This window comes from Theropithecus gelada, chromosome 1 (assembly GCF_003255815.1).
Source record: "Theropithecus gelada isolate Dixy chromosome 1, Tgel_1.0, whole genome shotgun sequence".
Taxonomy (NCBI): Eukaryota; Metazoa; Chordata; class Mammalia; order Primates; family Cercopithecidae; genus Theropithecus; species Theropithecus gelada.
Genome location: NC_037668.1, coordinates 69,923,082 through 69,950,073, shown reverse-complemented (window position 1 = coordinate 69,950,073; position 26,992 = coordinate 69,923,082). Strand labels below are relative to the sequence as shown.

At 38.7% G+C, this 26,992-nt stretch overlaps 1 protein-coding gene across 2 annotated transcripts in view; it reads left to right on the top strand.

The window, feature by feature from the left end:
* Positions 1-26,992, top strand: part of FOXJ3 (forkhead box J3) — a 147,968-nt gene that overhangs the window by 100,781 nt on the left and 20,195 nt on the right. For both annotated transcript variants that reach the window (XM_025405848.1, XM_025405843.1), the window contains 2 exons: positions 127-210; positions 21,534-21,635. In XM_025405848.1, the coding sequence (XP_025261633.1) occupies positions 127-210; positions 21,534-21,635 (186 nt within the window). The remainder of the gene's footprint in view (positions 1-126; positions 211-21,533; positions 21,636-26,992) is intronic.

Sequence of the window (26,992 nt, the reverse complement as noted above, 5' to 3'; positions counted from 1 at the left end):
GTTTCTTATGCTGTTTTTCCATTGTATTTGCAGAATGTTTGCTTTTGATGCAAAGGATTATAAAAATCCATTTTAATATCATAGGGTTGCTGTACTATACTGTTAATATAATTTCTTTACCTCTAGGGGTCCTATTGGGCAATAGACACCAATCCGAAGGAAGATGCGCTGCCTACTCGGCCAAAGAAGAGGGCACGATCTGTAGAACGGGTAAAGGCTCTTTGTCATAAATTTAGTATAATGCATTGAATATGTCTGAAATACAGATTTTGAAAGTTCTTTTCCAATGTAGCGCATGTAACTATAATGAAAGTAAGATTTTATTTGTGTAGCATTTTACATTTTTCAGAACACTTTTCAGACTCATTTTATTTGATCTTAACTCTGAGGGGCAGTTTAGGACTTAAGCAAAAGGTTTTGTCATAATTAGGGTGCAGCTGTTGTTTGAGACTTGAATCTAGCTTTCTTGAGTTTTAGTTTGGTATTCTTTTCTCTGCATCTACAACATTTAGGAATAGTTTTATGTAACACAGCTATTCCCTTCTATTATAGAGGATCAGTTTGGTTGCATTGAATTTTCCCCATTGTCCTCAAAATACCTTTTCCTGGTTCTGTCCATTTAATAGTCACTTTGTACACAACATTTCTAAGTTGTGTGTGTGTGTATTGCTTGTAAGATAATTCTTACTTGTGAATTAATGGTTAAAATTAGTTTGCAAGAGTGAAACAAAAAAGGAACTATAGTTAATATCCTAAGTTGTCTATTTTAACATATTTTTAGTCAGCACTTTGACTGCCATCAGCTTTCCTCATCCTTTCTACATTTCTAGCATCTCAGCTAATACATACAAACACGTATCCATCCTACCTTACTGTTCTTCAAGACCCATTTCAAATGTTAACTGCTTTGTGAAGCTTCCCTTACTCTCTTCCATTTGTGTTCTAGAATTTTTATAAAACTCTTTTATAGAATTTCTCACACTTTGTAGAAATTATTTGTTTTTGTATTTGTCTCCTCTACTGGAATATGCGCCCCTTAAGGGCAGAGAAAATACCTTACATTTGTATCTTCTGTGTTACCATTTTTCACAGCTTATAATAGATACTAGTAAATGTTTGCAGCACAAATCAGGGCAAAGAGAATAGGATAAGATGAAAGAAACTGAGTAAATGCTTGGTCAAATAAATTTGTTGTATGCCCATTCCTGGTAAAGGGTTAAAACTTTTGAGCCTCAAAGATAAAGATCTCAAACTGTGATTAGATTGGGATCACATGAGTCCATGAGGTATAACAGCAGTGAGATTTAGTAAGGAGAATTTATTGGATTCAGCAGAGGGAATTCAGTAAGCCAGTTATCGGGATATATAAAATGAATTATTTGGCCAGAACAACTTTTGACTTTACACAAACCAGAGTTTAAGAAGTTAAAGTTTAGTATTGGTGACATGGTCTTCTGGTAACAGAACTAGACAATTTTTTTTTTTTTTTTTTTTGAGATGGAGTCTCGCTCTGTCGCCCAGGCTGGAGTGCAGTGACGCGATCTCAACTCTCTGCAACCCCCACCTCCTGTGTTCAAGCCATTCTCCTGACTCAGCCTCCCAAGTAGCTGGGATTACAGGCACCGACCGTGCCTGGCTTTTTTATATTTTTAGTAGAGACAGGGTTTTGCCTGTTGGCCAGGCTGGTTTCGAACTCCTGACCTCAGGTGATCCACCCACCTTGGCCTCTCAGAGTGCTGGGACTACAAGCGTGACCCACCGCGCCCGGCCAGAGCTAGACAATTTTACGAGATGTTGATAAGCTCAGTATGTTATCATTTGAGAAGGAATGAACATCAGTTTCTGCTCTCCTGCCTTTGCCTTTTTTTTTTTTTTTTTGAAAGCACTCCTCTCAGCTTATACCTAGCCTTTGCCTTTTAAAGTAGGCTTAATTCATGGAAATTATATGAATATGTGGAGTATAAAACATTTAGCAGCTGTTGCCAGAATTTGAAGGAAGGGGAGAAAAATCCACATTTTAAAAAACACATAGCATTGTTAAACAATTTGGAAAAGATTGTTTGAAGAGCTGAAGAAGTGTGGTCTTCTCTGTTTGCTTTTTTCTTCTGAAGTTCCTGGAATTTCAGTTATTTTTGGAAGTTGGAATTGGGTTAACAACTGTGCATTTCTTTTGGATATTAAGCTTGCCTTTTTTCTCTTTACCTTGTTTTATTTTCTTAAAGCAATCCCTCTCTATTTTTGAGAGTCTTCCTTTTTTTTCTGAGACTATATGCAGTTTATAGTGGAGGCCTAAAGAAATACAGATTCAGGTTACAAAAGCATGTGTTATTGAATGTACATTTCGGACATATATTTTCTGTATTCATTTTCTACTGTTTTTTGATCATCACTTTAAAATGTAAAATACTCAGAAATTTACTTTTGTGGTATATTTTCACAAAATATTCATAACCATACAAGGGTCTTTCGATTACTAATGCTGATATTCATTTTGGCCTAAGCTGGGTATTGGTTGCCCCTGTAGGAGCATACAAAGAGGTTGGCTATAAGCAAAGGGCATATAATTAGGGGGACAGATATTGTTTAACAAATATCTAAAATATAGTGTTCTTACGAAACATAATTTCCTGCCCTGATAAACTGAATTACCTGTATTTTTCCTTTAGAGTTTTTTTTAGAATGGGAGGTGAGAGGTTATATAATATATAGTATTTTTGTTAGGACAGAGTGTATATTTTAAGTAACCATTGGGTTTTTATCTAAGGAAATGCCTAGGGCAAATAGTGATGGTCCTGAACATGACCTTCAGACATTTAAAGGATAAAAGTTAAATGTAGATGGTAAATACATTGATGCCCCTCTAAGTTCCTTACTAAATTTCGAAATTTGTGATTTCTTTGTCCATATGTAAACATTGAAATTCTATGTGAAAAAATAAAACGATTTCACACATTTTTAATTTTGAAGTGATGAGCTTTTGATGGAACAGAGAAAGAAGGCTTTCTTTCCTTTTTTTATTTTTTTTTTTTTTTTATTTTTTTTTGCTCTTTTGGAGACTGGGTTTCACTCTGTCACCCAGGCTAGAGTGCAGTGGTACCATCATGGCTGGCTCACTGCTGCCTCCACTTCCTGGGCCCAGGTTGATCCTCCTACCGCAGCCTCCTGAGTAGCTGGGACTACCACCATGCCCAGCTACTTTTAAATTTTTTTGTAGAGATGGGGTCTTGCCCTGTTGCCCAGGCTGGTCTCAATTTCCTGGGCTCAAGCAGTCCACCTACTTCAGCCTCCCAAAGTGCTGGGATTATAGATGTGAGCCACTGCACCTGGCTGAAAAAAGACTTTCTGAACTGCTAAAGATAAGTGATTTTAATGCAAGCAAGGACATCATTATGTCTTAAATGGAAAATAAAGCTGACAGTTACCTCCATCCTAATAATATTTTTTCTTTATTATTTTATTTATTTATTTATTTATTCTTTTGAGACAGAGTCTCACTCTGTCACCCAAGCTGGAGTGCAGTGGCGCAATCTTGGCTCACTGCAGCCTCCGCCTCCTGGGTTCAAGTGATTCTCCTGCCTCAGCCCTTCTGAGTAGCTGAGATTACAGGCGTGCACCACCATGCCCAACTAATTTTTGTATTTTTAGTAGAGATGAGGTTTCACCATGTTGGCCAGGCTGGCTCCATCATAATATGCTTAACCCAGTTCTCTGGAATACTTACCTGTCCCCTCCATTTACATGAGCATAAGCCTGTGCTCTCTCTTCTATTATTATTATATTTCTTGCTTCTTTTCTTAATCCATGAGTTAGTTTATAAATCTCCTTTTCCTTTTAAAAATTTATTTCTTCTTATAATTTTTTAATCATATAATGGTCCCGAAGACCTTAAACAAATTGAATAAAATTTCAATTTATTGAGAAGATATTGAATAAAATGGTGAGACAGACTCCTCTAGTAGGAATCTCATGTTTCTTTTCTGACTTTACAACTTACTAGTTCCTGGGACTTTTGGCAAGTTGTTAAATTTTTTGCACTTTAGTATTCTTAGCTATAAGTGAGAGGCTAAAAGTCAAAACAATAGAAGATTATGCTGAATTTATTTGCCAAATGCTTTTTAAAGGATTTTATATGTATTAACTCATGTAATTTTTAAAATAACTCTGATGAAGCTGATGAACATGGATGTTAAGTGAGTTATCCAAGGTACTAAAAAATACCAAAGCCAGAATTTGAACTCAGATAGTCTTGCCTTCACAGTCTGTGCTGTCTACAACTACATTATTCTTCCACTAGTATTTGCTATGCTGAAGACTACAACACTGGATCAGAATTCTTTTTACAGATGCGTATTATGTTGTGAGCTCATCATCCTTGATTTAAAGCAGAATTCCCTACATTAATTCAAACATATATAATTGAGTAACATAAATGTGATTATAAATGACAGAGCAAATATTAAGTAATGAATTTGGTAGACCAACTGAAGTGACTCAAAATATATAATGCTGCCTGGGAAGGCCTCTAAGGAAGAGGAATGAGACTTTGAGACTAATAATTTTGGTGCGAAAGTGGAGCTGTTTTTGTGTAGAAAATGCTAAAGGATGTTCCACTTGGAGACACAGCATGATTGACTAGTAAGTAAAAAGTACAGGTGGGCATAATTGAAGACCCTTTAAATTATTGTGAAGAACTTAGGCTAGAATGTGGATATTTATATAAAGAGTAGACAGATTTGGGTAGATAACCTAAAGGTATGAGATCAGGACTTTTACTTTGATTTGAAAGCCCATAGTGTTGAGAAGTGAATCAAAACAGTTAAGGTATGTACTCTTCACAGAATAACCCATTGCAAGAGGAAGGTGCTGAGTAGATACAGATGTTGTTGCAATGGTAATGGCCTGAGCTAGGGATATATACATGAATGAGAAGGTTCTTTAGAAAACTAGCATGCTTTCTGAATGCTGTATATACCTGTAATTATTTGTAGTGTCATTTTATCAGTTTGACAGATCTTTATTTTGTAGATACTGTATGCCAGGCATTGTACTAGGGTACTGTGGCACATACCAAGAAGAATAAGACATAAGACACATAATTTTAGGACAAGGGTAAACTATAGAAGGTATTTTAAGAAAGATAAACTATTGTGTGCACAGGAAGTAGGGATTATTTCTTATTAGTATTGTCTGAGGAGACTTCATAGGTTATGTGGCTTAGCTTTCAGGTGGAGACAGGCAGAGCAAAGTAGAAAGGATACCATTCAGGGTACATCTGTATAAATGAGGATTAAGTGTCTATCATGAAAAGTATTGTTCTAGATCCTGAGAAAACATCAATGAGCAAAACACAAAACCTACATCCTGTCCTCATGAGGTTTGTATTCTGATTGAGGGGAGGAAGTTTAGAGAGAGAAAGATATGAGTAAACACAAGATAAGAGGTCTTTATTAAAGGTATGGGGTAGAATAGTATTAGGATTTGAGTGGGAACACAGTAGTTAATTTTGTCTGGATAAGATTTTCCTTTTTGAAGTTAATTTTCTTTATAAAAATTAATGCTTATCAGACCACACCTTTTGTATTCTAAGCACTGAGTTAAGTGTTGAGGGGAACAGTTGGTAAACAAGACAGTCATACCCTCTCCTCATGAAACTCTTACTCAAGCAGGAAGATAAACTGATAAGGTAGGATGAATGTACATTCCTGGTGTTGCTTATTGTCTCAGCGTAACTACTAGTTCCATGTTCATTCTCCAGATAGCATGTGGATAATAAATTATGTGGTCACAGTAAGATAAGGGTCTTTGAGAACTATAGGGCCATGTAGCAGAGAGGCATAACAATCTAAGAATCAGGGAAGGTTTTTTTGAAGAAGTGATATTAATTGGAGGCCTGATGGATGAACTGAAATAGGACAGATTAGTGGGATTTGGAAGGTGAAAAACTGGTCGTAAAAAGGAATGCCCTCAAAGTGCAAGACAGGTCAGTATGGCTGACCGAGCATAGAATCCAAGAAAGACAGTAATTCCTTACTTTTCAACTTTTTATATCCTCCTCCTCCTCCTCCTCCCCCCCTCCCTTCTCCCTTCTTCTCCCTTCTTCTCCCTTCTCCTTCCTTCTTCTCCCTTCTCCTTCCTTCTCCTTCCTTCTTCTCCCTTCTCCTCCCTTCTCCTCCCTTCTCCTTCCTTCTCCTCCCTTCTCCGTCCTTCTCCTCCCTTCTCCTTCCTTCTCCTCCCTTCTCCTCCCTTCTCCTCCCTTCTCCTTCCTTCTCCTCCCTTCTCCTTCCTTCTCCTCCCTTCTCCTTCCTTCTCCTCCCTTCTTCTCCCTTCTCCTCCCTTCTTCTCCCTTCTCCTTCCTTCTTCTCCCTTCTCCTTCCTTCTTCTCCCTTCTCCTTCCTTCTTCTCCCTTCTCCTTCCTTCTTCTCCCTTCTCCTTCCTTCCTTCTCCCTTCTCCTTCCTTCTTCTCCCTTCTCCTTCCTCCTTCTCCCTTCTTCTCCCTTCTTCTCCCTTCTTCCTTCTTCTCCCTTCTTCTCTTCTTCCTTCTTCTCTTCTTCCTTCTTCTTTCTTCTTCTTCGAGACCGGGTCTTGCTACATTTCCCAGGCTGGTCTCAAACTCCTGGGCTCAAGTAGTTCTCTTGCCTTGGCCCCCCAAAGTGCTAGTATTAAGGTGTGAGCCACCTGTGCTTGGCCAGTTTCCTGACCTTTTTGCATTTTGCTTTTAAATTTGGGCTTGCAAGCAATTAAACTATTCCAAGGAAACGTGTCAAGGAGTAGAAGAAGGAACACGTATCTTAGGTAGTTTTTTAGCAGTAGATCATGCCTGTAATGCAGCACTTCGAGAGTCCTGGGCATCAGGGTAAGACCTACCTCTCCATTTCTACCAAAAAAAAAGAAAGAAAGAAAGAAAACTGGGTGTGGTGGCATTTGCCTCTAGTCCCAGCTACTGGAGAGGCTGAGGCCAGAGGATTGCATGAGCCCAGGAGTTTGAGGTTGCAGTGAGTCATGATTGTGCCACTGCACTCCAGCCTGAGCAACAGAGCAAGACCCTTTCTCAAAAAAAGAAAGAAATGCCTTAAAACAGTGAGTGCTCCACATATAAGTGAAATTATACAGTATTTTCTATCTGTGGCTGGCCTATTTCACTTAGCATAATGCCCCCAGATATTCATGTTGTCGCAAATGACAGAATTTCTTGTTCTTTAAAGACTGAATAATATTTCATTGTGTATGTGTACTACATTGTTTCGACCCATTCATAGGCACTTCGGTTATTACCATACCTTGGCTGTTGTGAATAGTGCTGCAGTGAACATTGGAGTGCAAATATCTTTTTGACATACTGAATTTATTTCCTGTGGGTATATACCCAGTAGTGGGATTGCTGGATCATATTGTAATTCTATTTTTAGTTTTTTGAGGAACCTCTATCCTGTTTTCCAAAATGGCTGTACTAATTTATAATACCACCAACAGTGTATAAGGATTTCCTTTTCTCCACATCCATGCCAATACTTGTCTTTTATCTTTTTGGTAATAATCAGTCTAACAGTTGTGAAATTATATTTTACTGTGGTTTTAATTTACATTTCTCTTATGATTAGAGATGTTGAGCATTTTTTCATATATCTGTTTGCATTTGTATGCTTTCTTTTGAGAAATGACTGTTCAGGTTCTTTGCCCATGTTGAAATATGGTTATATGTGTTCTTGTTATTGAGTAGTTTGAGTTCCTTATATATTTTGGATATTGTTCCCTTTTCTGATGTATTATTTGCGTGTATTTTCTCCTAGTCTGTGAGTTATCTGTTCACCCTATTGTGTCCTTTGCTGTGCAGAAGCTTTTTAGTTTGATGCAATCCCATTTATCTATTTTTGCTTTCACTGCCAATGATTTTGGGGTCACATCCAAGAAATCTCTGCCCAAACCAGTGTCAAGGAGCTTGCCCCCCTGTATTAGTCCGTTTTCACACTGCTGTAAAGAACTACCTGAGACTGGGTAATTTATAAACAAAAGAGGTTTAATTGACTCACAGTTCTGTGTGGCTGACAAGGCCTCAGGAAACTTACAATGATGGCAGAAGGCGAAGGGGAAGCAAGGCACGTCTTACATGGCAGCAGGAAAAAGAAGAGTGAGAGGGGAACTTTCAAACACTTAAACCCTCAGATCTTGTGAGAACTCACTATCATGAGAACCAGCATGTAGGAAACTGTCCCCATGATCCAGTCACCTCCCACCAGGTCCTTCCCTCAACAAGTGAGGATTACAATTCAAGATGAGATTTGGGTGGGGACACGGAGCTAAACCATATCATACTCTGTTTTCTTCTAATAGTTACAGAGTTTCAGGTCTAACACGTAAGTCTTTAAACCATTTTGAGTTTATTCTTCTATAGGAGTGAGATAAGGGTCCATTTTCATTCTTCTGTATGTGGCTACCCAATTTTTCCAACCGTTTATTGAAGAGACTGTCCTTTCCCCATTGTCTGTTGTGGGCAACTTTGTTGAAAATCAATTAAGCTTAGATGTGTGGGTTTATTTCTGGGCTTTCTATCCTAATCCACTGGTTGATGTGTCTGTTTTTGTACCAGTACCATGCAATTTTGATTACTGTAGCTTTGCAATATATTTTGAACTCCTGTAGAGTGATGCCTCCAGCTTTTGTTCTTTTTGGTCAATACTGGTTTAGCTCTTTGGAGTCTTTTGTGGTTCCATGCAAATTTTAAGATTTTTTTTTTTCTATTTTTGTGAAGAATGAGATTGGAATTTTGATGGTCAATTGCATTGGATCTGTAGATCACTTTGGGTAGTATGGACATTTTGACAGTATTTTTATTCTTCCAATTCATGAACATGGGATATCTTTCCATTTATTCATGCTATCTTCTATGTCTTTCATCAGTGTTTTATAGTTTTTATTATACAGACATTTCTCTTTTTAAAATTGATTCTCAGGTATTTTATTTTTTGATGCTAATGTAAATGGATTTCTTTTTAAATTTTATTTTTATTATTATTATTTTTTTCTTTTTTTCTCCTGAGACGGAGTCTCGCTCTGTCTCCCAGGCTGGAGTGCAGTGGCGCGATCTCGGCTCACTGCAAGCTCCGCCTCCCGGGTTCACACCATTCTCCTGCCTCAGCCTCCGGAGTACTAATTTTTTGTATTTTTAGTAGAGACGGGGTTTCACCGTGTTGACCAGGATGGTCTCGATCTCCTGACCTCGTGATCCTCCCACCTCGGCCTCCCAAAGTGCTGGGATTACAGGCGTGAGCCACAGCGCCCGGCCTTAAATTTTAATTTTTTATTTCAGTAGCTTTCGGGGTATAAGCAGTTTTTGGTTACATGGATGAATTGTATAGTGGTGAAGTCTGGGATTTTAGCGTGCCTGTCACCAAGCTAGTGGACATTATACCCAATAAGTAGTTTTTCATCCCTTACGCTCCTCCTGCCTTCCTCCTTCTGAGTCTCCAATGTCCATTATACCACTCTTTACACCTTTGCATACAAGTGAGAACATGCGATATTTGATTTTTGATTCCCGAGTTATTTCCCTTAGAATAATGGCCTCCACTTCTGTCCAAGTTGTTACAAAAGACATTATTTTGTTCTTTTTTATGGATGAATCGTATTCCGTGGTGTATATATACACATCACATTTTCTTTATCCACTGATTGGTTGATGGGCACTTAGGTTGATTCTGTATCTGTGCAGTTGTGAATTGTGCTGCAGTAAGCATAAACATGCAGGTGTCTTTTTGATACAGCGACGTATTTTCCTTTGAATAAATACCCAATAGTGGGATTGGTGGATTGAATGATAGATTTACTTTTAGTTCTTTGAGAAATCTTCATACTGTTTTCCGTAGAGGTTGTACTAATTTACATTCCTACCAGCATTGTATAAACATTCCCTTTCACGACATCCATACAAACAATCTGTTGCTTTTTGACTTCCTAATAATGGCCATTCTGGCTGGGATAAGATGGATGGAATCTCATTGTGGTTCAATTTGCATTTCTCTTATCATTAGTTGTGTTGAAATTTTTTATATATATTTTGGCTGGTTGTATACCTTCTTTTGGGAAATGCCTGTTCATGTCTTTTGCTCACTTTTTTTCTTGCTGATTTTTTTGTGTTCCTTGTAGATTCTAGATATTAGTCATTTATTGGATGCATAATTTGCAAATATTTTATTCCATTCTACAGGTTATTTGCTTATTCTGATGATTTCCTTTTACTGTGCAGAAGCTGCTTAGTTTATTTCCCATTTATTTTTGTTTTTGTAGCATTTGCTTTTGGAGTCTTAGTCACAATTTCTTTGCCTAGTCCAATGTCCAGAAGAGGTGTTCATGTACATTTTTGTAGGTTTAGGTCTTAGATTTAAGTCTTTAGTTCATCCTTTTTTCTTCTTCTTCTTCTTTTTTTTTTTTTTTTGTTGAGATGGAGTCTTGCTCTGTTGCCTGGACTGGAGTGCAGTGGCGCTATCTTGGCTCACTGCAGCCTCTGCCTCCCGGGTTCAGACAATTCTCCTACATCAGCCTCCTGAGTAGCTGGGACTGCAAGGCGTGTGCCACCACACCTGGCTAATTTTTGTATTGTTGGTAGAGATAGGGTTTCACCATGTTTGCCAGGCTGGTCTTGAACTACTGACCTCAAGTGATCCACCTGCCCCGGCGTCCCAAAGTGCTGGAATTACAGGCATGAGCCACCATGCTTGTCCTTGTCTTTAGTTCATCTTGAGTTGATTTTTGTAAATGGTGAGAGATAGGAATCCAGTTTCATTCTTTTACATGTGGCTGTCCAATTTTCCCAGCACCATTTACTGAATAGGGTAGGGTATCCTTTCCCCAGTTTATGTTTTTGTATGCTTTGTTGAAGGTGAAGGTTAGTTGGTTGTAAGTATTTGACTTTATTTCTGGGTTCTCTTTTCTGTTCCATTAGTCTGTGTATCTGCTTTTATACCAGTGCCATGCTGTTTTGGTTACTATAGCCTTGTAGTATAATTTGAAGTTGATTAATGTGATGTCTCCACATTTGTTCTTTTTGCTTAGGATTACATTGGCTATGTAGGCTCTTTTTTGGTTCTGTATGAATTTTAGGATTTTTCTAATTCTATGAAAATGTTGGTATTTTGATAGGAATTTAAATCTGTAGATTGCTATGGGCAGTATGGTCATTTTCACAGTTTTGATTCTTCCATTCCATGAGCATAGGATATATTTCCACTTGTTTGTGTCATCTGTGATTTTCTCAACAGTATTTTGTAGTTCTTGTAGAAATCTTTCACCTCCTTGCTTAAGTATATTCCTAGGTTTTTTAATTTTTGGGTGCAGTTGCTCATGCCTGTAATCCTAGCACTTTGGGAGCCTGAGATGGGCCGATCATGAGGTTGAGAGTTTGAGACCAGCTAGACCAACATGGGGAAATCCCTTCTCTACTAAAAATACAAAAATTAGCTGGATGTGGTGGCATGCACCTGTAATCCCAGCTACTCAGGAGGCTGAGGTGGGAGAATCGCTTAAACCTGGGAGGCAGAGGTTGCAGTGAGCTGAGATCACGCCACTGCACCCATCCTGGGTGACAGAGCGAGACCTGTCTAAAAAAAAAAAAAAAAAAGATTGAGTTCTTGAGTTGATTCTCAGCTTGATAGCTGTTTGTGTATAGCAGTGCTACTGATTTGTGTACATTGATTTTGTAACTTTGAGACTTTACTGAATTCATTTATTAGTTCTGAGAGTCTTTTGGAGAAGGCTTTAGGGTGTCTAGGTGTAAGATCGTATTATCAGCAAATAGAGATAGTTCGTTTCCTCTTTTCCAGTTTGGATGCCCTTTTTTTAAATTTCTCTTGTCTGATTGCTCTGGCTATGACTTCCAGGACTATGTTGAATAGAAGTGGTAAAAATGGGCATCTTTGTCTTGTTCCAGTTCTTAGGTGGAATGCTTTCAACTTTTCCCCATTCTTTATGATGTGGGTTTGTCATAGATGGCTCTTGTTTTTTTCAGGTGTGTTCCTTTGATGCCTAGTTTGTTGAGGGTTTTTATCATAAAAGGATGCTGGATTTTATCAAGTGCTTTTTCTGTGTCTTTTGAGATGACCATATTGTTTTTGTTTTTAATTTTATGTGGTGAATCACATTTATTGACTTGCATATGTTGAACCATCCCTGCATCCTTGGGATGAAACCCACTTGATTGTGGTTAATTACTATTTTTTGATGTGCTGTTGGATTCAGTTTGTTAGTATTTTTGTTGAGGATTTTTGCATCTATATTCATCAGGGATATTGGTCTGTAGTTTTCTTTTTTCTTTCTTTTTTTGTTATATTCTCTCCTGGCTTTGGTATCAGGGTGATACTAGCTTCATAGAATTAGTTAGGGAGGGTTCCATCTTCTCAGTCTTTTGGAATAGTTTCTGTAGAATTGGCACCAATTCTTCTTTGAATGTCTGGTAGAATTCGGCTATGAATCCATCTGGCCCTGGGCTGTTTTGTTTTTGGCAGTTTTTAAATTATTGATTTAATCTCATTGCTTGTTATTGGTCTATTCAGGATTTCTATTTCTTCCTGATTCAAGCAAGGATGATTGTGTGTTTTTTGGATTTTATCCATTTCCTCTAGATTTTCTAGTTTGTGTGCATAGAGGTGTTCACAGTAGTCTTGAATGGTCTTTTATAATTCTTTGTGTCAGTCGTAATGTCTCCGTTTTCATTTCTAATTGAGCTTATTTGTATCTTCTCTCTTGGTTAATCTACCTAGTGGTGTCTCAGTTTTATGTATCTTTTCAAAGTACCAACCTTTTGTTTCATTGATACTTTGTATTTGTTTGTTCCTTTCAGTTTCATTTAGTTCTGCTCTGATCTTTTTTATCTCTTTTCATCTGCTAGCTTTAGGTTGTCATGTTCTTGTTTCTCTAGTTCATTGAGGTATGAAGATAGGTTGTCAGTTTGTGATCTTTCAGAACTTTTGATGTAGATATTTAGTGCTGTAATCTTAACTCTTAGTGCTGCTCTTGCTGTATTCCAGGGGTTTCAGTAACTTGTATCACTGTTACCATTCATTTGGAAAAAAAATTTAAATTCCATCTTTATTTCATTGTCAACCCAAAAGTCATTCAGGAGCAGGTTGTTTAACTTCTGTGTATTTGTATAGTTTTGAGGGTTCCTTTTGGAATTGATTTTTTGTCTTATTCTGCTGTGGTTTTATTTGATTTGTTTTTTACAAATATATCTGTTTCGTGGTCTATTATATGGTCTATCTTGGAGAATGTTCTGTGTGCTGACGAGAAGAATGTATGTATTCTGTGGTTCTTGGGTAGACTGTTCTATAAATATCTGTTCAGTCCATTTGTTCTGGAATGCAGGTTAAGTCCAGTGTTTCTTTGTTGACTTTCTGCCTCAGTGATCTGTTTAGTGCAGCTAGTGAGGTATTGAAGTCTCCCATTATTATTGTGTTGCTGTCTGTCTCTTTTCTTAGCTCTAGTACTAGTTGTTTTTATGAATCTGGGAGCATTGCAGTTAGGTGCATGTATATTTAGGTTTGTTATATCTTCTTGTTGAATTGATCCTTTTATCATTATATAATCGTGTCTTTTTGTTTTGTTTGTAACCGTTGTTGTTTTAAAGTCTTTTTTATCTGATATATGAATAGCTACTTCTGCTTGCTTTTGGCTTCCATTTGCCGGAAATCTCTTTTTTCACTCCTTTATCTTGAGTCTTTAAGGATCCTTACATGTTAGGTGTGTCTTCTGAAGACAGCAGCTACTCAGTTTGTGATTTTTTTTTTTAATCCATTCAGCCAGTGTATATCTTTCAAGTGGAACATTTAGACCATGTACATTCAACATTAATGTTGAGATGTGAGATACTATTCCAGTCATATTGTTGATTGTTACATAGTGACTTTGTTTTCTTCCTTGTGTTATTGTTTCACAAGCCCTGTGAAGTTTATACTTTCAGGAGTTTCTGTTCTTTTGCACATCAACCTTTTGTTTCAAGAACTCCTTTTAGCATTTCTTGTAAGCAGGCCTATTATTGACAAGCTTCTTTAGCATTTCCTTTTCTGAGAGACTTTATTTCTCCTTCACTTAAGAAAGTTAGTTTTTTTTTGTTTGCTTTGTTTTGTTTTGTTTTTTTGTTTTTTTTGTTTTTTGTTTTTTTTTTTTGCTAGATACAAAATTCTTCACTGACAGTTAGCCCTTCTGGCTTGTAAGGTTTCTGCTGAGAAGTCTGCTGTTAGTCTGATAGGTTTTCCTCTACAGGTTACCTGATGCGTTTGTCTAACTGCTCTTAGACTTCTTTCTTTCACATTGACTTTAGATAATCTGATGACTATATGATGTCCTTTTTGCAGTGAATCTCCCAGAAGTTCTTTGAGCTTCTTGTATCTCTAGCAAGACCAGGGAAATTTTCCTCAATTATTCCCTCAAATAGGTTTTCCAAATTTTAACTTTTCCTTCTCCCTCAGGAACACCTATGATTCTTAGGTTTGGCTGTTTTACATAATCGCATATATTTTGGAGACTGTTCATTTCTTTTCATTATTTTTATCTGATGAGGTTAACCTGAAAGTCTTGTCTTCGAGCTCTGAAATTATTTTTTTCTACCTGGTCTAGTCTGTTGTTAAAACTTTCTACCACATTTTGTAATTCTCGATATAGGTCTTTTATTTCCAAAAGTTCTGATTGGCTTTGCTTTAAAATATTTGTCTCTTTAGAAAATTTTTCCTTCATATTCTGAACTGTTATTTAAAATTTTTTCTGTTGCATTTTTACCTTGTTTCTCTTTGAGTAAATTCACAATTGACTTTTTGAATTATGTTATTATTGAGATGGAGTCTTGCTATGTCGCCCAGGCTGGAGTGCAGTGGCACCATCTTGGCTCAACCTCCGCCTCCTGGATTCAAATGATTCTCCTGACTCAGCCTCCTGAGTAGCTGGGACTACAGGCACGTGCCACCATGCCCAGCCAAATTTTGTATTTTTAGTGGAAATGGTGTTTCACCATGTTGGCCAGGAAATGGTGTTTCACCATGTTGGCCAGGCTGGTCTCTATCTCCTGACCTCAAATGATCCTCCCACCTTGGCCTCCCAAATTGCTGGGATTATAGGCATGAGCCACTGTGCCTGGCCACTTCTAATTATTTTTGAATTTATTTTTGATTCAACTGTGTCTTTTCATTTCTTACCTTCCTCTGGCCCTCCTCACCCCCACCACTCCAGGATGTAACTTTAATGTTTATGGTTTATTGTCACCCAGCTTTGGCTCTGGGTGCTTTCTGTGGTGAAAACTCTATATTAGAGTTTCTTGGTTACAGAGAATCTTTGTGTAGTGGCTTTCTCAGATGCTGGTTGTAGTAGCATTGTGCAGGGTGTGTGAGCAGGCTTACTATCTCCAGTGGAGCTGGAGAATGGCAGAGGTCTCTTGAAGCTTATCTTGTTCCCCAGTGGTGTGCATTTAAAAATTTTCTTGGCCGGGTGCGGTGGCTCAAGCCTGTAATCCCAGCACTTTGGGAGGCCGAGATGGGCGGATCACGAGGTCGGGAGATCGAGACCATCCTGGCTAACACGGTGAAACCCTGTCTCTACTAAAAAATACAAAAAGCTAGCCAGGTGAGGTGGCGGGCGCCTGTAGTCCCAGCTACTCAGGAGGCTGAGGCAGGAGAATGGTGTAAACCTGGGAGGCGGAGCTTGCAGTGAGCTGAGATCTGGCCACTGCACTCTAGCCTGGGCGACAGAGCGAGACTCCATCTCAAAAAAAAAAAAAAAAAAAAAATTATCCTCTAATACTTTATTCACTGAATTGAATAGTTTAGGCTTGAGGCTGGTAGGAGGTACCCACAGGTATGGCCAAAGGAGGTAATACCCCAGTGGTGGGCAAAGTTCCCAGCCCAGCCTTGGCAGAGGCTGCTAGGGAAGCTCTCAGTGAAATGCACTGAAATCTTTTCAAGGGGAAGGAAAGAAACCACCAAAGCTGTCTTTCAGGCTGATAGGAAAACATTCACCTCCCAGTCACACTCCTCACCAGATGTTCCAGCTATTCATATCAGACAGGCATCTCTTTTCATCTGCAGGATTGTGATGTTCCATGTAAAGAGGGATTATGACTCTACCTCTCATGGAGGCCTGAATCTGGAGGGCACACCTCCTGTAGGGATGCAGTTACCCCAAAGTGTTCCAGGAAGAGTATCTACAGATACACCCATGCCAAGCTCCCGTGGGAGAGGCCCCAGCTGTGTCTGCAATGATGGGCGAGAGGAGAAGAAATCCCCTTCTTCTAGACCCTTCATGAGCACCAGGGCCGCCTGACTTTGGGGTAGAGCCAAACAAACTTTCCCCACTGAGCTTAGCACTGCACATGTTTCTCTTCTAAAAGAACCTTCCCCACAAGTGGAAAGTTAAAGGACTTGAGGCCTGCAGTTTGGTTCCTTTTGTCTCATGAGGTGCTCCCTTAATGTAGTACACCCCCCCACCCTGCCCCTTCCCTTAGGAGTAGTAGTCCCTGAGGGCCAGACTATTGTGGAGCTTGCTGCTCTTCTGGATGTAGCTGCTCAGTGGGGTTGCCACACTCCAGGCTGGTGCTGGGGAATGTGTGCAAGGGATTCAGTGATGTGACCTGTCCTCTAGTCTCCCGGCAGCGGGTACCAGCACCACCTCTGATGGGGGTGGGAAGGGAGTTACGTAGACTATGAGATTTCCTTGGTTATCTCAAGGAAATCTCCTTGAGATTTGTGTTGGCTTTCTCAAATGCCAGCTTGTGTTGGCTTTCTCAGATGCCAACTGTAGTAGTAATGTACTGGGCACGTGGACAGACTCAAGATCTTCTGGTTAGCCAGGGTGATACAGGCAATGACGATAGCTGAGGTCATGCAAAAAATTTATCCTTCCTGAGGGTGGTGTTATTGTCCCTGCAGATGTTGTAATGGGCTGTGCTGGTTGGCCTCAAGAGGTGATGCTTGCAAAAGAACACCAACTATGGTGGTAGTGGTGGGATTTGTGCTTGCCTTATGTTACCCAAGGTACTCTGGTGTCTCAGGTAATAGGTGGGGCTGTGGGCTTCCCAAAGTCCTAGTCTGTTGTGTTATGCTGCCAGGGCTAGTGAAGGGACAAAGCCAGATGGGGGCCGAGTCAGGCAAGTCTGCACTCTGGCTCTTGACATGTGGGCGCAAGCAGTGGCCCCAGTAGGGGTCAGAGGGCAGTTCCATGGCTGTCAGGATAGTGTTACAGGGTAGATGGAGCACAGCTGCCTCTGATGCACAGAATAATCCTCATTGGGCATCGGGTGTAGCAAATGGCAGTAAGGCCCACTCAGCTCCCACGGACTTGGCAAGAAAGGTCTCACACACAGTGTTCTGCTAGCAGCAGCCAGTTGGGTTGCAGGCAGCCAGCAGTTAGAACTCAGAACTGCCCCAGGCTATAAGCTTTCCCAGCCAAGACAGAAACCACAGTTTTCAGGCCATATCCCTCCAGGTCTGCCTGCAAAGCAGGGACACCCAGCTCCTGCACCTGTGGCTATAGCACACTTCTCACTTGCCCCTCTGTTCTGGCTAAGGGGGTCCATCTGCACTCAAGATTATATCACGAGTCTCAGTTGGGAGCATCTCTCAACCTGTGACCTCTGCCTGAATTAGCTGGCAGTCTTCCCTGAGATAGGATCAGGAATGGCTTCCCTCCGGGCCTGCTGGAGTCTGGGAATGGATGTAAAGCATGTCCTGATGCTGCTTCTCCTCATGTTCTCCCCACTGCTCATTAAGTCGGCTCCAGCACTGGGTAGCAAGCATTAAGGCATTCTCCTGTGGCCTGGATTGGGTTAAGGTATTTTATACCTGGGTAGGGTTAAGGCAGTTCCTACTGGCCTGACTCCCTAGTGGGAGTATGTGTCATGGAGGAAACCTGTCTCCCACTCAAGTGCTATAGATACAGTTTTCTACCTGCTTCATGGTGTAGGCTGCTGCCCACCACTTCTTTCAAAAGGCCTGCGGTTTCTTTCAGTTTTTCTGTTACGTTCCTGTGTTGCTTCTAGGAAAGAAGTTCACAACTTGAATTTCTACACATGATTTTATTTTTCCAAGTGGGAGGGTTATGTTAATCCCTTTAATCTACCATCTTGGAGAAAGAAAAAATGAATTGTTTTCTTAATAGCTTTTTTAGATAGTTTGTTGTTGGTGTATAGAAATGCTACTGATTTTTAGAGGTTAATCTTGTGTCCTGCAACTTTACTGAATTTGTTTACAACTTTACTGAATACTGTTCTGTTTTTGTTGAAGTCTTTAGGATTTTCTCTATATAAGAGCATGTCATCAGCAGAGACAGTTTGACTTCATTGTTTCCTATTTGGATGCCTTTTGTAGATAGTACCTGACTTAGAGAATGTTTTGGCTTACATTTTTTTGACTTTCTGATGGTGCAAAAGCAATACATATTCAGTAGTAACAGTACTTCAAGTACCTGTACAACCATTCTGGTTTTCACCTTCAATACAGTATTCAATAAATTACATGAGATATTCAACACTTTATTATAAAATAGATGCTTTTGCTCATGTGTGGCTTAATGTAAGTGTTCTGAACGTGTTTAAGGTAGGTTAGGCTGAGCTGTGATGTTCAGTAGGTTAAGTACAGTAAATGCATTTTTGGCTTATGGTATTTTCAGTTTATGATGGGTTTATTGGGACATAAGCCCATCATAAGTCAAGGAGCATCTCTAGTTCCTTCTCTTGCCTAATTGCTTTGGCTTGGCCATCCAGTACTATGTTGAATAGAAATGGTGAGAGTGGGCATCCTTGTCTCGTTCCTGGTCTTAAGAGGAAATGCCTTTAACTTTTCACCATTGAGTATGGTGTTAGCTATAGACTTATATATGACCTTTATTGTGTTGAGTAATGTTCTTTCTATACCCTATTTGTTGAGCGTTTTTGTCATGAAAGGATATTGTATTTTGTCCAATGCTTTTTAAAGTATCTTTGGGATGATCCTTCATTCTTTTTGTCTTTGATTCTTGTAATATGGTGAATCACATTTATTGATGCATGTCTATTGAATCAGCCTTACATCCCAGGGATAAATCCCACTTGATCATGGTGCATGATCCTTTTACTGAACTGTTGAATATGATTTGCTAGTATTTTGTTGCGGGATGAGTATTTCTTTGTATCAGCAGGTCCTTGGCATCAGTAGCAGATATATTCTAGTGGTCATCATAGTAGCCAGCACTTACTGTGTGTTTCAGTTACCATGCCAAGTGCTTTACATGAAATATTTTATTGATGTTCTTAACAGACCTCTAAAGGTAGTATCATAATCCTCTTTTTATAGATGAGAAAACAAGCATAAAGTTCAAGTAATTTGCATGACATCACATAATACAACTTTCCCTTATCCTACCAGAAGGGAAGAATGAGAATTAGTGAACCAGTAGTTCAGACTGAGATGACTGAGTTGAGTTAAGGGAATATGAGATTTGTACCTTTCTAAAGTAATCTTATGTGTTAACTTAATTATAGCTTGGTTGGCTGGCACTAAAACTGAGGCATAAATAGAGTTGTTTTTAATAGCTCTTCTATTTCACCTTGCTCTCAGTGTGTACCTGGGACCTAAGTGCTGGATTCTAGCTTGTAGGGGTAGCTCTGGTCTTTTTCAATCAAGACCCCTATTCTCTGCCCAGAGGTTGATTAGATTATCTGATGAGAAAAATGCTAAGGGATTAAAGGATAGGTTAATTTCAGAAATGTGTCTTGGTGCAATTGCTCTCTCACTCATCTGGTATGATCTTTTAAAAATGCATGTACAGTTAGGATCATGTGTGGGACAAAGAGTTTTTGCCAGAGAGAGAATATATATGCAACTAGCATCATAACCATAAATTATTTCTGTTTGCCCCTCTTTAACATTTACTATTGAAGTTGAACTTTTGAGGGCTCAATAAAGCAATAAAAAACATTTCTTAGGAGAGAGAGAGGAGTTATCACAATGTATATATTCAAAATTTCCAAGAGCAGAAAACTTTATTGTTTTTGACACCCAGGTTAACTCTAAGCAGTACATATGAAGTGTATTTAGGAGATCATTCAGTTGCTCTAGCAAAGGAAGAAAAATAAAACTATAACTGATGTACACTCACAGAAAGACAAATATTGCATATTCTCATTCATATGTGGTAGCTAAAAAAGTGGATTTCATGAAGATAGAAAATAGATTGGTGATTACCAGAGGCCAGGAAGGGTAGGGGGAAGGGAGATGAAGACAGGTTGATTAATGGATATGAGTATACACTTAGATAGAAGAAATAAGAACTGGCTGGGCGTGATGACTCACGCCTGTAATCCCAGTAGTTTGGGAGGCTGAGGCAGGTGGATCACTTTAGGTCAGGAGTTCGAGACCAGCCTGGCCAACATGGTGAACCCTGTCTCTACTAAAAATACAAAAATGAGCCAGGCGTGGTGACACACACCTGTAATCTCAGCTACTCGGGAGGCTGAGGCAGGAGAATCACTTGAGCATGGGAGGTGGAGGTTGCAGTGAGCCAAGATTGCACCACTGCACTCCAGCCTGAGTAACAGAGCGAGACTCCATCCCAAAAAAGAAGAAGTAAGACCTGATGTCTGATAAATCAGTAGGGTGGCTGTAGTTAACATTAATTGATTGTATATTTCAAAATAGCTAAGAAGAGAATAATTGGAATATTCCCAGTATAAACAAAAGATAAATAAAGTTTGAGGATATCAAATTTTTCATTTGATTATATGAATGGATTAAATTATCACATGTATCCTGAAAATATGTACATCTAATATGTATCAATAAAAAAAATAGCAAAAGTTTAAAAAATCTATAACTGGCTTAAACCAGAGAGATTTATTTCTCTGTCAGGTAGAAGCCCAAGCTGATGGATGGGTCAGAGATATAAACAGCTCTGTTCGACAAGGTCATTCAGATGTTGAGGTTCCTTCTAATCCTGTTTTTCCGGTATTTTCCTAGGGTATTACCCTCAGCTATTTATGGTTAAGCAAGATCACCACCACCATATCTGTCTTAAATCTGCAATAAGAGAGGAAGAATGAATGGTGGGCAAGCAGGTTTCTTTCAAAGACATGACCCAGAAGTGGCACACATCACTCCTGCTCACATCCCATTGGTTACACTGTAGTCACATGGCCACAAGTAGCTCATGAATCTGGAAAGGTAGTCTGTGGCTGGGCAGACATGAGTAGATACTGTAAAGATCTATTACTGTAAAGGATGAGGGGAGAATGAATATTAGGGGATCGTTAGCAGTTTTCACTACAGAAGTTTATTTATAATTTTTGTCAGCCTATCTCGCAGTCAGTTAAAAGAGTTGTTAGAGAATAGCCATACCAAAGGACTTTGTAGTATCAGATCAGTAGCATACTAAAATATAGTAGAATAGATTTCACTAGTGATTTAAACTCATTTTCAGAAACAAAGCACAAAACTGAATGTTCGAGAATTTGATGAGATCCCTTCAAACTGTGTTAAAGTTGCTGGATATATGAGCTAATAATTATTTATTTTGTTCTTATATTTTAGGCCTCAACTCCATATAGCATAGATTCAGATTCTTTGGGAATGGAGTGTATTATTTCGGGAAGTGCCTCTCCAACTCTGGCAATCAACACTGTGACTAACAAAGTAATTTCATTTTTTTAAACATTATTGAAATGTCATTGAGTAGTACATTTAATTTGCCTTTGTAGTAATGATAGAATCCTGTATGGTTCAGTTTAAAGATTATATATATTTGTTTACCCTATACATGGTAGCTTGAACGCTAAATTCAGAATGTTTTGAGGTATGCACAAATTAGAACAAAATACCTCTCAGGAGAAATTAGAAGGTGCTTATTGAGAAGTTCTATACTTGTTTAAAAATTCTTGGCTCTCTCAGTTCCCATTGGTAGAATTTGTGAGCCAGCATTTTATTGAATCAGTTTGTTTCAAAATCATTAATTACCTCTCCAAATATGCGGTTGAAAAAAAGATTGTCAAATTCTGATGAGTTAACAGTCAAGTAAAATAAAAATTGGACAGCCTCATAGAGTTCACTGGGATGGTGGTCTACCTATTTTCATGATATTCAAGTCTAGGAATATAGCCAGGAACAGTATATGGTTGTTTGCTACATTTTGATGTTGAGTCACAACTTTGTGATGGGTCATTATATACCTAGTGGGATACAGGTATATATCTGTCTCTTCTTTATAAGACAGTTTCTTAACGTTACATCTCAAAACCCTAAAAAGGTTCTGGGAGGTTCATGAATCCAGTTTTGTTCATCTGTTTTCTTACCTACTAGACCATGAGTACTCCAGAGCCATACATCTCCCATACTTACGCTTAGATTCTCTTTCAGTCTTGTTTTCATTTTCTCCCTCTAGATTTCACCCTCTTTTTCTCTCTCCCTCTCTCTGACTTTCATTCTCTCACTTCACGCGCACACGTAAATGTGAACACATACACATACACCATTGCACTAACATGGCACTCCTAGGATCCTTTTACTTGTAGAAAGATAATGATTAAACAGACGACAGATTATAATCAGAGTGACATAATTCAAATTTCCAGTTCAGAAAGGAAACTGGCAGCCTAGGCATAGAGGAATGATTCTTCCCACATGGCAATCTGAAATCATTACATCACAGTCACTTAGAGGATTTATGGGGCAGTTGGGGGGTGGAGGGTGGTGGGGGTTGGGTCGTGGTAGTGGTGGTAATCCCAGGATTCCATTGCAGTTCTACCAAATCAGTTATTGTGTCATGATGAGTAGGGCCCAGAAATATGTACTTTAAAAAATGATCTCTAATGGTGACCAGCTAGATAAGAATTTCTGGTGAAGTGGATGGGTTAGAATCAGAAATACCTAATACTGCTCTGTGCAGTAGTCTAAGTGGTGATGAGGACCTAAACATAGATGGTAGTGTGGTTACTAGGAAACAATTAGGAAGTAGTAATGCTGGGACTTTATGACCAAATAATGTGGATGTCAGAGGAACTGAAGGTTTTGGATTTCTGCATCCAGATATGACAGACTACTAGTATTAGATTATCCTTTCTGCCTATCTGTGTAAAATACCAGACAGACATAGCCACACACCCCTCCCTACCACCTCTTTGATTAAAAAAGAAGAAGAAGGAGGTATTGGAAACTAAGACAGCCAGGACTTCAGGGGTCAGGAGCCCAGAGAAGAGGTAAACACATTGAGATAAGCTTTGTACATTTTCCTTTGGTACATTTCCCAATTCTCAGTGCATGGCGTAGGGGGGCTACACAGGGAGCAGTAGCATAGAGCACTCATTAAACCAGGGAGACAAAAATTGGAGTTTGGAGTTACCGAACAGCCAGGGCTTGCAGAGCCGAGATCCTGAGGAATCTCGGGTGAATTCAACTTTTTTTTTTTTGAGATCTCACTCTGTCGCCCAGACTGGAGTGCAGTGGTGCGATCTTGACTCACTGCAACCTCCGCCTCCCGGTTTCTAGCAATTCTTTGCCTCAGCCTCCCAAGTAGCTTTACTGGTGCCCACTTCTGCGCCTGGCTAATTTTTGTATTTTCAGTAGAGATGGGGTTTCACCATGTTGGCCACGCTGGTCTCAAAACTCCTGACCTCGGGTAATCTGCCCGCCTTGGCCTCCCAAAGTGCTGGCATTACAGGTGTGAGCCACCGCACCCGGCTGAGTTCAGCTTTTTGTAAGCAGTATCCACTTAAGGCAATTGCCAACTCCTAATTGTGTATGCTAGGGCTCAGACACAAAGTAGTTTTCGCTAGCCAAAATTCAACACTCTCACAGAACAGGAGGGACAAATATTGTAGTTTATGGTCTTCAAAGGAGAAGAGAGCCATGGTAATACACCGTAGGCTTTCAACTTGATATCTGAGAAGAATTTTGTTCTAAGAGTAAGTGCAAGCCAAGATAGATCAGCCTCAACAGTTACTAGAGTGGTATGCTAATATTCTTTCTGCCAAAAGAAAACGGAATTCTCTCTGGAGGAAGATAACATCATCCAGAGCTTCTGTAATTTTCCATAAGTGTAAGGTGTAGCATTCAGTCAAAATTTCCAGGTGTGCTAGGAGAGAGTTTGAAATAAGTAAATATGCAGTTGTGGGGAGACAGTATAAACATTGATCGCAAAATAACTATAACTGATATGGTCAAGAAAATAGATGAGTTATAGAAAATTTACCAGAGAATTGGAATTTATATGGAAGAATCAAGAGGAAACTTGATTAAACCTGGCAGATGGGATTAATAGCAGATCAGGCACATCAGCGGAGAAATTTAATGAACTGGAAAATAGGTCTATAGAAAACGTGCAGATGGAAGCACAGAGAGAAGAAAAGATGGAAAATTCAGAAAAATTTGAGGTAAATGGGACATGGGGAAAAGGTCAAACAAGGTTGTTTTTAGTGTGCAGGAGGAGAGGAAAAAGGAATGAAGAAGATCATGGTAATATATTTAAGCATGCCTTTCTGTGACTCAGAACATGCAGACCAAATCAAAACAACAAACAACCTCATTTAAAGATATACAATATTTGGGCTGAGTGTGGTGGCTCACCCCTTTAATACCAGCACTTTGGGAGGCTGAGGCGGGTGGATCACTTGAGGCCAGGTATTCAAGACATGCCTGGCCAACATGGCAAAAACCCATCTCTACTAAAAATATGAAGATACTATACTATATCATGTATAAGAACTTTATTACTGTACGCTCCCATTTTTTTCTGTCTATGATAGAAACCCACAATACATATTTGTTATTTTTGCTTTAAACAGTCAATTACCATTTCAAGAGAATTAAATCAGAAAAAAAAAAATGGCTTTACATTTACCCACATAGTTACCATTTCTGGTATTCTTTATTTCTTTGCGTAGATCTGGATTGCCACCAGCACCTTATACATTTATTAGTTTACTTGAAACTGTCCCCAAAGCTCACTAATGTTCTTTACTTTTTTACAGTAAACAACCCATAATGAGGAAAAAGTCACAACTGACCCAGAAATGATAGAGATGATAGAATTAGCTTAGAAAAGGACATTAAAGCAGTTATATCTGTATTTCATGGAGAAGCTAAAAGACACATTGAACAATCTGTGTAGACACGTGGAATATAAACCCAAAGCAAACTCCTAGAGATAAAAATTGCAGTGTCTGAGTTGAAAACTACACTAGATGGGATTAATAACAGACTAAACAGAAGGAAAGATTAGTAAATTTGGAGATATAGCAATAAAAAGCTTTCAAAAATGAAACAACAGAAAGGTACTATTAAAGTTGATGAAAGAGAAATACAATTTGCTAATATCTGGAATGAAAAAAGGAGCTATATGGATTCTACAGAATTAAAAAGATAATGGAAGGATAGATATGAACATCTTACATAAATAAAGTTGAAATTTTAGATGAAATAGACAAAATCGTAAAAAATGACTTATCAAAACTGGCACAAGAATAAATAGAAAACGTTAATACTTTTGTATATATTAAACTCGTAATTAAAAATATTTGTTTATAGAAGACTTCAGGCCCAGCAAGCTTCAAGGAATTCTTATAATTATGTAATGAAAAAATAACATTTATCTTATATAAACACTTCAAGAGAATTTTTAAAAAGAGGTAACATGTCCCAATTTATATTATGAAACCATCATAGCCTAAGTAGCAAAACCTGAAAAAAACTTTACAAGAAAGGAAATTTTCAGCCAGTCTCATGAGCATAGGTGTTAAAATCTTAAACACCTATGCTTTAATCCAGCAATACATAAAAAAGAACATCACAAGCACAGTTGTATTCTAGAAATGCAGGCTAGGTCTAGCACTAGGAAATCTATTGCTGTTGTTCTTCTGTTTGTAGTTAGAAGTGCTACATGTATACTCCACATTTTATGCGGATTATTACAAAGGCATACTCAGAGGTCATGACTTAATAAAACCCTTAGAAAGCTGTAAATAGGTGGAAATTTTTTTCAATGTGATAAAGAATATCTACAAAGCATATAACAAATGCTATATTAAATGGTGAAATACTGAAAACTTTCTCTTTGAGGTATGGAAGAAGAGAAAGATGTTTGCTGTCAGCACTTTTATTTGACATTGTGTTGGAGGTCCTTACCAGTTAGAAGTTACAAACAAGAAATAAAAAGCATAAAGTTTTGAAAGACAAAGTTGCCACTGATGATCACAGAAAATTGAACAGAATCTATGGATAAAGCCTTAAAATTAATAAGTGAATTTAGCGAATTCTCTTCAGAAATCAATTTTATTTCTGCCTGCTAGCCACAGATAGTTTGAAAATAAAATGTGAAAGATAACACTTAAGTTAGCATTCAGAAACATCGAATACCTTGACTTAAATGAAAGATGAACTCTACACAGAACACTACAAAAATTACTGAAAGAAAACGACATAAATAAATAGATTATATAATTTTCATGCAGAAGACTATTGTAAAGAAGTCAGTTTTTCCAGAGTTGCTATACAAATTTAATGTGATTCCAGTCCAGATGTTCTTTGTGGGAAGAGAGGCGATGGGTGAAAAATAAGCTGATAGTAAAACAAAAATGAGAATCCAAATGACTAAAGTTAGCTAAAGAAAATATTGAAGGCTGGGTGCAGTGGCTGTAGTCCCAGCACTTTGGGAGGCTGAGGTGGGGGTAGATCATGAGGTCAGGAGTTTGAGACCAGCATGACCAACATAGTGAAACCCTGTCTCTACTAAAAATAACAAAAATTAGCCAGGCATGGTGGCGCGCACCTGTAATCCCAACTACTTGGGAGGCTGAGGCAGGGCAATCGCTTGAACCCGGGAGACGGAGGTTGCAGTGACCTGAGATCGCACCATTGCACTCCAGCCTAGGTGACAAAGCAAGACTCCGTCTCAAAAAAAGAAAAGAAAATATTGAAGAAAAGGGTAAAACATGGAGGATTTATACTTCCAAATATGTAAACGATGAAAAAATAAAGCTCTATTGCATGAAAAAAATGAA